Genomic DNA, 12,253 nt, shown 5'->3' with positions numbered 1-12,253 from the left:
TTAGTTCCATCTTGGAATGATAGCCACCGTGAATTTAATTGTTCCAGAAAGTCTAGTTGTGTAGCTCTGAGAAGGTGGAGGTGTATGTAAGAAGAAATTTCTGTGTCCTTCTGAGACCTTTTTTTGAGATGTTGGCTTTTGCTCATATTCCTCTGGCTGAGAATATCTTGTGTCTGGCCTAAGTCAAGAGGTGATTAGTGGTGAATGCTTAAGCAGAATTAATCTGAGTGTTTGAGTGGTGTAAAATTGATCTTTTTCCTGAAGTAGCCTTTCTGACAAAAGGCTAGCACAGGGTACGTGGTCAAGTTTTTTAGACCCATTAACTTGCAGAAAGTTAAACCTAATGCCTTGATTCTCCTTAGATAAACAAATCTCTTTTTCTAGGACGGAAGCTGCCAATGTGGAGAAGATAACTACAAAGCTATTGAAAGCTGGTGCCAAACCAGATCAGATTGGCATTATTACTCCTTACGAAGGTCAACGATCCTATCTGGTGCAGTACATGCAGTTCAGTGGTTCCTTGCATACGAAACTCTACCAGGTATGGAGTTGTTAAACAAATGAGAGCACTTAGATGCAGAGAAGCTAGAAAAGTCAGATATTGTGAAACTTCACAATATTTTCATTTTTAGTCTGGCTTTTTAGGCGTCAGTCTGTGTTTATTCTTAGTCATTTTTGAATTTTTTAGTTGATTGTGGTTAAAATAGACTGGGGAGAAGAGTTTAAGAGGTATCGAGTGCCAGTAAGTGTCAGGGGAGCAGTTGGCCAGATAAAGGAGAAAGCTCTAGGGTCTCTGTTGGAACGCACTGAAGCCTTCCTTTCTCCTCTGAGGACTCACGGAGGCACAGAAGGGAGAGGTCATTAGTGCTTCAGCTATGGAAAAGCTTCAGTCAGCTTGTGCCGTAGGATAAAAGAACCATGCCAAGAGACATGCAGGAAACCAAGCTCCATAAATTCTGATGGTCATACTATTTATTTGCTTGGGAACATGTCCTTGCATCAGTAGAACTCCTCTACCAAACATGAACATTTGTTGCTACAAACAAGATGGTTGTATGTTTAATGTAGTCTGTTTTGCAATATTGAGAACTTGGTCAGTGTTTTCACTGAAGGAAAACTTAGTGGAAATACTTTTCCTTCTGCCAGGAATGATCTGTCCCTCTGATTCAGGTTTCTCGGTAGCTGGGGGTAGCAGTGCTCATTTGGACCCATCTTACTACAAGGTTTTGGAATACTCAGAAGTCTTCTTGGCAAAATACCTAGAAAAGGAATGCTTTCCATAGTGCAAATGCCAGTTTTGAGGAGGAAATATGAGAACCATAAAGCAGTGAATATAAAAGTAATTTGTCCTAAACTGAGACTGTCTGTTCCTCTTTAGGGAAACTATTTACTGACCAGTGGAATTACTAAATCACTCATCATTTAAAAAAAAAAAAAAAACATTTTTGTCAAATGATGGGAGCTGCTAGTGCATGGCCCATGCATTTTGTAATGCCTGTTGGTAGCGTAACTGTTTTGCACTGTGCTTCCGTGATCTACATGTTTTCCTTCTGTTTCAGGAAGTGGAAATTGCAAGTGTGGATGCCTTCCAGGGACGTGAGAAGGACTTTATTATCCTTTCTTGTGTGAGGGCCAATGAACACCAAGGAATAGGGTTTCTGAATGACCCCAGGCGTCTTAATGTAGCTCTTACAAGAGCAAGGTAAAGTAAAATTAAGCAAACTTATCTATTCTAGACACAGAATTTGGTCTGCTAAAGCATCAATACAGCCCACCTAACAAAAGGTCTGTGTTTTGTGGGTAGCAGGACCGTTCCCCACTCCACCTGGTTTAAGGGAACCTGAATATTTCCAAGTTCCCTACAATTTACAGGAGCAATCTCAACCTAATTGGCGTCACCATGTGGCATCAGTAGTTAGCAGAAGTCGCCATGTCGTTCCCCTTTGTTTGCAGGACAGCACTCTTCCCTTCATCTGCTGCTTTATCCCTTCCAGCAGCCATTTTCCCATTTTGCTTCTCTTAATGGGTTTGATTACTGAGAAGAGTACAACACTATGTTGGTTGGCTTCCTTGGTTTCTGCAAGCTTGCAAACCAGTGCAGGGTGGTGGTTGGTTGGGTACACAGATGGGTTTGGTAAGCCTGCAAAAGGAAGCTTGTGATTATTGAGAAACTGACTGCAGCAATCTCCTTTCAAGTCTTTTGTCATACTACAGAAATCATCTGCTGTAAACAAAACAATTGTATCGGGGTGTCCCACTGTCATGGGCTTCTGTTATGTGCCTTGATTTACTGCAAAAGAGATTGACTTCAAGGCTGTTCTGACATTAATATGTAGCATGGCTTTATTTTTAGTCAAAGTTAATTTTAGTTTCTCTGTCTGCTGTTGTACAGGTATGGAGTAATTATTGTTGGGAACCCAAAAGCACTGTCTAAACAACCACTTTGGAATCACCTACTGAATTACTACAAAGAGCAGAAGGTTCTGGTGGAGGGACCACTGAATAACCTCCGGGAAAGCCTTATGCAGTTCAGCAAACCCCGGAAACTTGTCAATACCATCAACCCAGTAAGTTGACATCTCCTTCTCTCAGATGTTTGTGGCACGAAACAGTTGGGGATCGATTGATCAGTTAGAAATGGATGGAATAAAGTCACCTACGTAGCCTCACACAGCCATGACTTTCCATTTTTGTTGCCTAGTGAATGATGTGTGACTCAAGTCAGTTGCTGCTTCAGCTCTTTCCAAGTTGAGCACTCGTAGAAAAAAGCTGTTTTAGTGTGCTTTTTAAATTATTGCTCTTTATTTACTGCAAAATTTTATGAGAGGGTAACTTCTGAGGTGAACGAAACAAAGTAGCTGTTTTCTGTAGAAATGGCAAGCTCATTAAGCACGTATACTTAATAGCATTATGCTATAATCTTCAACCTGTAAGTTTTATACTTAGTCCTCTAACATAAGTAGTCGTTTGCGGGAGGAAGGTTGTCCGCCATCACAGGAGGAGAGCGGCAGGGATGGAGCAAGGGGAGAGCTATCATCAGAACCTCAGAATGGACTGAAAATTCATCCAGTGTTTCACAGTTTGAGATCAGCTGCCTGTAGAATCTTAACTTCTTTTTCTTGTTGTCATGATGAAGTTGAAATGATCATTGGATGCTTTCTGTGTGTTAGAACTGGTTAGTTTCCTCAGCACTTGTAAAGTAGGTGTGATCTGTGGAGTTTTTCTGGCTTTTTACCCAAAATAACTTACATTGAGGTTGCAGTGCAAAGTTTTCTGTGCAAAGGCTTTGTCTAATTCCTATAATGTTTCCAGGGTGCCCGTTTCATGACTACTGCCATGTATGACGCACGCGAGGCTATTATTCCAGGATCTGTCTATGACCGGAGCAGTCAAGGTAAAGGAAGCCATCAGAATTAACACCTTCATAGATAATTTTTTTCCTCAATTAGTCCTTGGGGTGTGGTACGTTATGGACCTCAAACTGCTAAACGGTTGAAGAGCCACTCCAGAAAAACACAGAATTTGAGGACTGAGAATGTTCATGAGGTGCCTGGATTTTGCTCTCTGTGTATAGAAGCCCCTACAGTCTTAACTTGATGTCTGCAGAGCAAGTGAAAAATGAGGGGGAAGGGAGTGTGTGTGTGTCTGTGTGTAAATGTTTCAAGAATCTTAAATTTTACAGATACAGTAAAAGTATCTGTAGGGAGGAACATGTGTTTGCCAAGTCTGAAATTTTCAAGTGTGGAATAATTGGTGAACTGGAAATACTGGTGGTTCTTGGCAGTGGTAGGCTTGTCCTTTCAATTTCTCATTCTGATTTATCCTGCTTACAAATCCTGCCTTACTGTTAAAAGCAGAAATATTAATTGATTTCTAAATATTCAGCGTGCCTGAAATCACTGTGGCTTTCCTCCCCTCCTCAGGGCGCCCATCCAACATGTACTTCCAAACCCACGACCAGATTGGGATGATCAGTGCTGGCCCCAGCCACGTCACTGCTATGAACATTCCTATCCCTTTCAACCTTGTGATGCCACCGATGCCACCGCCGGGGTACTTTGGCCAGGCTAACGGACCAGCTGCAGGTATTGGGGGCAAGGGTGAAGTGGTGCAAAACCCACAATTTAGGTCTGAAGTTGAAGAATGGGGGGGTTTGCTACTCTTGCAGCAGCGCTGATGAGAGTAGATGATGTGCTTCGGTAGTAAGTCTTAGTTGGGAGCACTGCAGCCACTAGCAAGTGTCCCTTTGCTGCATCTGCACTGGTGGTTCTGCCTTTTGGTTTCTCTGCACCTGCTATGTTGATGACCTGTAAAACGTTGTGTCTTGCAAGTGGTCAAGTCTTTCTAGAAAGTTAATTCTCACACGTTTGCATGTGTAAGACTTCTCACTGTTGGCTGGGATAAACGCTTTTCCAGGACGTGGGGCACCAAAAGGAAAGACTGGTCGTGGTGGGCGCCAGAAAAATCGTTTTGGGATTCCTGGAACTAGTCAGTCAAACCTTCCGAATAGTCAAGCGAGCCAAGATGTGGTGTCCCAGCCTTTCTCCCAGGGTCCACTGACTCAGGGGTATATCTCCATGAGTCAGCCATCACAGATGAGTCAGCCTGGGCTCTCCCAACCAGAATTATCACAGGTAAGCAGGATTTGATGTATGGTGTGCCCTTTTCCCTGGGTTTTGTGTTGATCTTTGTGTGTGCACATCCTTGTTTCCTAGTACTAAGGAAAACGGAAACTAAAACAATTTTCAATGACTTGGCCACAGCATTTCATACTCCTCCATTTGGTGGGCTCTCTAAGTACTCCTGAGAATAAAAGTGAAATGCTGCATGTAGAGACTTGAACTTGAGCCTTAATGTTGAACTGCCTGCCTGTTCATTGGCCAGCTATTGCAAACCCCTTTATGCTTGTGGTAATTTGCAGCAAAAAAAAGTAGATCTAAAAAAAAAAAAAAAAACCCAAAAAAAATCAACAGAACACAGTTCAACAAGTCCCCAACAAACCCAAACCTCTCAGACTTCTTTATTAACCCTGGCTGCTAGGCATTCTGCTTTGTAAGGGAGGACTTGAGCTTGATAATGAGTTAAAGGCTTAACACCCACTTTCATTTTCAGGACAGTTACCTTGGTGATGAGTTTAAATCTCAGATTGACGTGGCGCTGTCACAGGACTCTACTTACCAGGGTGAACGTGCATATCAACATGGTGGAGTGACGGGACTGTCACAGTATTAGAGTGTAAGGCACTTGAGGTTCAGTCCTCTGCTTCTTACTCCCTGATTTAAGTTCACGAACACAGTGTCTGTCTTAAAAGCGACATCCCTAATGCAGCTGTTGTTTTGCTTTCTTGCTTTCAGGTTGAGGAAGAAGAGCTAAGCTTGTGTGGAGCTTAGTTCATCAGCATTTTATTCTGGGTAATAAAAAAAATAAAATAAAATGGATACCTGTTTTCCACTGCTAAAACTGAAGCACCACTGTGTGAGAGCAACAGGAGAAAGAAACCAACCAACGGAGAGGAGAGAGAGAGAAAGGAGCGCGCGCGAGAGAGCCCACTGCTAGCTCACTGAGACAAGGAGACTGACCGGAGAGGAGAGAGCGCACTGAAGGACTGGCTGGCGCCTCACTGGGAAGGCAACTCACCCTGAAATGAGTGGTCAGCTGAGTCCCTGCTCCCCCAGTCAAACAAGCTCGAGAGAAGGGCCTTAAGCAGGTTTCACTTCATTCCATACTTCTCTTTGCGAGCAGGGCATTACTTTTCAGAGCAGATGGGGAGAGGAAAACCCTCATCTCAGAGTTGTTCTCGTTTTAAAGGGGTACTATATTTTAGCAGTAACTGTTTACATTTTAGAAGCAGAGTATCTGAGAGAGAGAGAGAGAGAGAGTTCCTAAGTGACAGCAAGCCAAGCAGAAATCCAGCAGAACATAGCTGATGCTCAACTCTGAGATGCAGGTTTTGTTGTCCAACACTGGCTCTGAAATCCTAGTGTCATCGTGTCGCCCACATTCTGAACGGGTCTTTTGTGACAAGGTGGTTTTAAAGAGATTCTTTCAAAGGAGCACTGAATTTTTAGAAGTTTGTCTCTGAATTCTTAGTGGTGGACCTGGGAGATCCTTGTTCTGAGAAGCTTACAAAAAGTTTAAAACAAAACTAAATTAGAGCACCAACCTTGAGAACTTTCAGTGTGATTTTAAAGTTGCAGCAATCAGCCTCTTCTTCCTACATTGGATAGCAGTTAGAGTGAAAGGAGCCTGCGCGCTCGAGCAGGAGGAGGGTTTCAAAGTGTTTTCTGTATGCTTTAATTGGCTACTGTCTGGACTCTACTCTGTGAAAAACAAGCCTTTCTGTAAGATGAACTTTGCGCTTGAAAGGGGATGGGTTCCTGTGCCCTTCGGCCCTGGAGGAAAAAGATGCTAACAGGCCTGCTTTACTTGCTCCCTCAGACCTGGGGAAGAAGTAGTGGAAACTGGGGATTATATTGGTTTTGAAGTAAAGACTCTACAATGTTAACCGAAGAAGGTTGGAAAAAAACGGACAAAGCAGGCAGTTGTTGGAAGGTGGCCTCTGATAGCTGGGTATAATTAGAGATAATGGGTTAGGCTTTTGTGTGGCTTCTTCGGTGATTAATGCAGATAGCTGAAAGATTCAGGTGTTGAAAACCAAACCCGGAGCCTATTTTTCAGGTAGTGGACACGGCTGTGCCATCAATGCTGGCTTGAGAAATAGCTGGAAGTCAAAAACAGCACATAAGAGAAGCCATCCAATTTCTAAGTTGTACCCATGTCTTAAATAAGTCATATGGGAACACTGGGAGCATTTTATTTCTGTCTAAACCTTTTTAGAAACGGCGCAGAGAATTTAAAATTCCTACAGACCCATTTTTATCAGATCCCTAAATTAGACTAACCTCTACCTCCTAATTGGCAAAGAACAGTAGAGTGTGATTCACTAACCTCGGTGTTTTTAAAGTTTGAATTAAGTTAGCTTTATACTCAAAGGGCTCCAAGTGTTTCTAGTCTTTTTTTTGGGGGAACTCAAAATACCTCTCATATGAATGTACTTAAATGACGTAAAACCCACTTTTTGTAACTGGGGGGGAAGCCCTTTCATTACTGTCCTTTCTGTAGATTGTTGACCGCTTTCATAACCTGTATTTGCTGTAGTTTTTCAAGAGTGTCTCTCCCCCAGTGCAGACCTGGTGTAGCATACCCACAAACTGTGAGTAGCGTGCACATAAACATGGAACAGGTGTTCAAAATTTTTTTGTTCGGTCCTGCAGCGAACATAGTTTGAGAACTGCAAAAGAAACTTTCCAGAAATGAAACCCATTCTTTTCTCATAAAAAGCCTCCAGAGTTTAGACTTCTAAAATGTGAAAGAATGGAGACACAGGCCACCTTCCTTCCTTGTAAGATGGACTGTTTTATTTATTAACATTGCCGAAGGGCTTTTTAATTTTTTTCCTTCCGTAGACTGCGTAGTTGCATAGATTTTTCTGATAGGTTTAAGCTGTAACCCTCTGTGCAATGCAATCCATTGAGTAACGTAACCCCCTCCTCTCCCCTCACCCCTTTATTTCACTGACAGGAATGCTTGCCTCTGCTTTGTGCTGGTTTTTTCCTTTGTAGCAGTTACTCTGAGTTTTATAAATCCAGACATCAGTGCTAGCACGGTGTTACTCTTTTTTTTGATTTTGTCTCAGTTTGTTTTAAACCTGTTTGTCATCAATAAAATATTAATAAACAGCTCTTGCATTCAAGGTGGCCCCTACCTTTCAATGATGAAACCATGCAATGTTCATTAAAACTTAGTCTGATTGTATAAACTTCAAGTTTATTACTTTTTTTAAACACAGACTAGTACAAAAGTGTGGTGTATGCATAGTGTACATGGGTAAGCAAATGAAGTGTGAAAACACTGTTAGATGCCCTACCTGTCCTCCCTCAGGCTCAAAGGGGGGTACTGCAAGCCCCAGCACGGTGGCCCACAGGTGCTCCCAAACCCTGGCTGTAGAGGTGACCAGGCAGGCCTGGAACATCCCCCTCCTGCTTCCCCTGTGCTGCAGTAAACGCAAAATGGGCTTTTCCCTCCATTCCAGGTGGCTCAGCCTGGCTTTGCCCACCCTGCGGGTAAGCTCAGCGCAGCTACACCGGGGCTGCCTCCTGCTCACAGTGCTGGGGAGCCAGGCCCTGAGCCTCCTTTCCACGTGTTACACGAGCTGAGCCCTTCAGCCCCTTTGTCTGCTGCAGCACAGGTACAAAAAACCCCTAATACTTCAAGGTTTTCTTAATTCTGCCCATCTTAAGTAGCTGGCTCCTGCTTGCCTAATGCCGACTCTAAGCCCTTAAGTGGTTTGAAGTGCTTGAGGTGGTTTTCAGCATAGCTCTTCCCTGGCGCTGTTGGGAAACGCAGTTGGACGTGGAAACGGAGGGATGTTACCACACAGCTGAAGCACTGGAGCTGCTCCAGTCTCGGGGTTCAGCTACATGTTTCAGGGGTGTTAGAAAAACACCGTTGCAGGGGACAGCGAGACGTTTCCTCTGCAAAGCCAGCAGTGGTTAAACCCTCAGTGCCCCCCCCCCCCAGGGAGGGGTCCGGCTTGGCTTGGCAATACTTCATCACGCCTTGAAGACAACGCAGCATCAGTACAAAACAAACAAACAAAAAAATACTAATCTATGCTATGTTGTCAGGTTCACATTTAAAGAAAAAAGACAAAAAATTCAAGTCTAACTCTGATTCCTTTTCTTTCTCCCTGCCCCCACCCCCCCCAAAAAAAAAACAACCCAAAGCTGCAGGTGTGGCAGGAGAGCCCAGCCTGGAGCAGCTGGTGCTCAACCCCGGCCCCACGGTTTGACACGACACAGGGAGCAGCTTTGGAGCTTGGCCCAGGCTTTAGACCCCCAGCTGCTGCAAGGCCCCGCGGAAGAAAAGCAGCAATGCTCCCGTCGGTGACCACCGTGCTCGGAGGGGCAAAGCTGGGTCCCCGCTGCACAGTGCTGCTCTGCTGGCTCCTGGTAGTGGCATTAAATGAGAGTACAGTCACGCTACTGCGAGGGACTGAGCACCGCAGCCAACCAAAAAAAATTAAAATATTGCTAAAAAGCACAACCGCGTGAACGTGGTGCCTGGTACAGCAGGGCTGCCGGTGCCCGATGCTCGGCTGCCATCTGGCTCCCGCTGCAGCTGCCGGTGAGCAGGGACAAGCGCACACACAGCCCCGTCTCATCAATTTGCAAATGAGGTAAATTAAATACTGACCCCCAGCAGGCTGGGAGGGAGCGAGCCTCCACCACCCCACCCCGCGCCCACCTCAGCCCCCTGCTTCACCCTTATCCTCAGCCAAAACACCCGTCGCACAGCAACTGGCCCCACAGCTCCCAGGGGCCGTTCCGGACAGAACCACGGATGCATTTGGCGACGTGGCACCTCCGAGCCACGCACAGCCCAGCCCCAAACCGCCCCATCACCAACCGCAGAGCAAAAGTTGTTCCACAGCAAAAGAGAAAATGCTGCGGGAAGGGATTCAGTCATGGAGCCGCAGCTCCTGCCGTGACATCATACCTCTTCCTGCTGCACCAACTCCTCCCGCCACGGCCACGCTGCAGCTGAGCCCTGCACCCAGGACACGGGAAACCACCAGCATCATTTCACCAAAAGAAGGAATTTCTTTTTTGCGCTGAGAAAGCTGCAGCATGTAGCCAAAAAGGCGAAAAATGCAGGCCCGCTGCTGCTCTCCCAAGCGGGTGCCTGGCTGGCACCAGCAGCAGCTCGGACAAGCACAAGGGGCCCGGGATTCACAACCTGGTGCTGCCATCGTCCGTGGAGAACGGCACAGACAACCAGCACCAGACCTGATCATAATCCCTCGGCCGATGGCTGCACGCAGGGCCGAGCACCCTAATTAATCAATCACAGCTCCAGCACCGCTCCCCCCCTGCCAGCCCTCCTCCCCAGCAGCCCGGGGGAAGCTCCAGCGCTCAACGCACCACCGGGAAACCAGCACAGAGGGGATTTAACACACTTGCATTTATTCCATCAATCATTCAGTGCTTCGGGGACCCCAGGGCACGCGCTCCCCCAGCCACTCCGCTACCTGCAGCCACACTCATCCACCACCATGTCCTCGTAGTGCCTCAGCACCACGTTGTCGTTGTTATCATAGTAGAGGATGGAGATGGGGGACAGCCTGACGGGGACACAGCAGGGCTGGGGGGTGCCCTCCGGGTCCAGCGAGTGCACCATGGTTTGGAGGATGGCGTGGTTGGTGCTGTTCAGCTCCGCTGTCAGGGGAAAGGGGCACTCGCCCAGGCAGTAATTAGCCATGTAGCCCTGCGGGGCGATGATCCAGTTCTCCCAGCCAACATCACTGAAGCTGATGTAAAGCCGCCGCGGCTTGCAGAGGTTGCTCGGAGTGACCGGGGTGTAGTGAGCACTTCTCCTCCTCCTGGAAGCCTTGCACTGCTGCTGGCTGAGGGTCACCACCAGAAGAGAGGTGTCCAGGAAGGAATCAATGCTGGCACAGAGGCTCTGCAGTCCCATGCTTGCCAGGGCTGATGCGCCACCGCCACTGCTCACCGAGATCTCCAAGACCAAGCCCAGATTCCTGCTGTACGTTCTCCAGTCCTTCGCCACCCCGCTCAGGTTGAAGAGGAGAGACTTGTGCAGCTGGGCGAAGGACTGCTCCACCAGCAGCTTTCGGCTGCCCTCCTGCGAGGGCATGCCCCGGAGAGACAGCTGGGAGCTTTGGTAGAGCCTCAGCTCAAAAACCTGCCCCTGGCTGGAGGTGTGGTAGGAGTTGTGGCTGAATTTGATCTCTAGCTGAGCCATCGTCAAGCGCTCGCTCTCCTCCAGCACAGAGAGGTTAAAGTACAGGCGCTTCTGCAGGCACAGCAGCCTCGGGGGCTGCCCGTTATGAATGAAGTGGCCTGACAAAGGAGAAACAGAGATGGTGGTGGTGGTGCGGGATCAGCCTCCCAACACTCCAGTTTAAGCTCTTGGCTGTGCAGCAAGAGGAAGATGGGGCGGACAGAGGCGGGCAGCCAAGCCTGCAGTTGTCGGATCAAGATGACTAGGCTGCAGTAAGGGCTACCAGCTCAATGGCACGGCCTCCAGAAAGGTCTGGAGGCACAAACACTAGCCCAGGCTCCAGCCTGCAGCACCGGGATGCTACAGCCATCCCAGCGTCTCCTCTGTATGCTACTTAACCTCTTGGTGTGTTATTTTTCCCCAGCTGTGAACATCTACCCCCCCCCGGCCAGGCTGTTGTGGGTGCCGGCTGTTTGGGATGGAGGGGAAAGGAGGACAAATGGCAGCAAAGTTTAGGAGCGGGTAAGCTGCCTGCTTTAGCCAGCCCAAGGTTTTCGTGGAAAGCTGGAACCACAAGAGAAGCTCCCAAGGCCTAGAGGACACCAGTCAAACAGTTCCCACGTAACTGAGAACACGGCTCAGAGGGGCCACAGGCTGAAGCAGCCAGATGTGCCCCAGGGTCAGCCAGAGGCATGAGGACAAAAAGGAGGAGGGGGGGACACAGCCAAATGGCCAAGCATCTCATCCCTGCCCGAGCATCTGGTCCCTGCCCTGAGCTGGGTGCTGGTCTCGCAGCTACTGCCCAGGCAATGAGTCACCTCCACTGCCACGAGCCCAACGGGCCACGCCGGTCACCCAGGATCAAACCAGCACCTCTGGACCGCTTTAGGCGACGGCAGGACAGAGCCCGACAGGGCTCCACACCCTCACCCTGCCACCTTGCCCACCGACGTGTTTCTAAACCCTAAATAATTGTATCTGCAACATCCAGAGGGACCAGAGCCTACAGAGCAGTGACTTCTCCTGGAGGGCACTGCCCCGTCCCCCCCCAGCCTCTCCTGCTGCACCCCAGAGATGGAAAAGGAAGGACTGGAGGAAAAAATCTCCCAGCCCAGAGATCGGAGGGGCTTCCCAAAGTAAAGGGCCCAAACTATGGCGTTTCTGTACCTTGGTCAGCGAAGACACGGATGATGTTCCCAGGGACGTTAAATTCCTCCACCCTACAGCCATCTGCCAGGTCTTTGTTTGCCGAAGGCAGCGTCTTTCTCTTCTGGAAGATCCGCCAGAGCACAGAGGGCACAGGAACGGGGGATTTGGGGCTGGGCTTGGTGCTCAAACCCAAGGATTTTAAGAGCAAACTTTCCTGCAAGCTTAACTCGGTGGCCAGAACGGCGGCGAGCAGAGCCCAGGCAAGGCTGGCCCTGAAGCTGGGGAGAAGCCCCATTGCTGC

At 47.9% G+C, this 12,253-nt stretch overlaps 2 protein-coding genes across 3 annotated transcripts in view; one reads left to right on the top strand and one right to left on the bottom strand.

Moving 5' to 3' along the window:
* UPF1 (UPF1 RNA helicase and ATPase) overlaps window positions 1-7,753 on the top strand; it is a 24,423-nt gene extending 16,670 nt beyond the window's left edge. For both annotated transcript variants that reach the window (XM_080384204.1, XM_080384205.1), the window contains exons 17-24: window positions 385-541; window positions 1,560-1,702; window positions 2,393-2,567; window positions 3,313-3,394; window positions 3,924-4,085; window positions 4,417-4,634; window positions 5,113-5,235; window positions 5,355-7,753. In XM_080384204.1, coding sequence (XP_080240330.1) covers window positions 385-541; window positions 1,560-1,702; window positions 2,393-2,567; window positions 3,313-3,394; window positions 3,924-4,085; window positions 4,417-4,634; window positions 5,113-5,232 — 1,057 coding nt within the window. In that variant the 3' untranslated portion in view covers window positions 5,233-5,235; window positions 5,355-7,753. The remainder of the gene's footprint in view (window positions 1-384; window positions 542-1,559; window positions 1,703-2,392; window positions 2,568-3,312; window positions 3,395-3,923; window positions 4,086-4,416; window positions 4,635-5,112; window positions 5,236-5,354) is intronic.
* On the bottom strand, window positions 7,442-12,253 carry GDF1 (growth differentiation factor 1). The gene is made up of 2 exons (XM_080384230.1): window positions 11,971-12,253; window positions 7,442-10,922 (listed from the first exon to the last, which is right to left on the bottom strand). The coding sequence occupies exons 1-2, from the start codon at window positions 12,245-12,247 to the stop codon at window positions 10,087-10,089; spliced, it is 1,113 nt and encodes a 370-aa protein (XP_080240356.1). The 5' UTR covers window positions 12,248-12,253; the 3' UTR covers window positions 7,442-10,086.

This window comes from Falco punctatus, assembly GCF_963210335.1.
Source record: "Falco punctatus genome assembly, chromosome: 4".
In the NCBI taxonomy this organism is placed as follows: domain Eukaryota; kingdom Metazoa; phylum Chordata; class Aves; order Falconiformes; family Falconidae; genus Falco; species Falco punctatus.
This window is presented reverse-complemented; position numbering and strand designations above follow the sequence as displayed.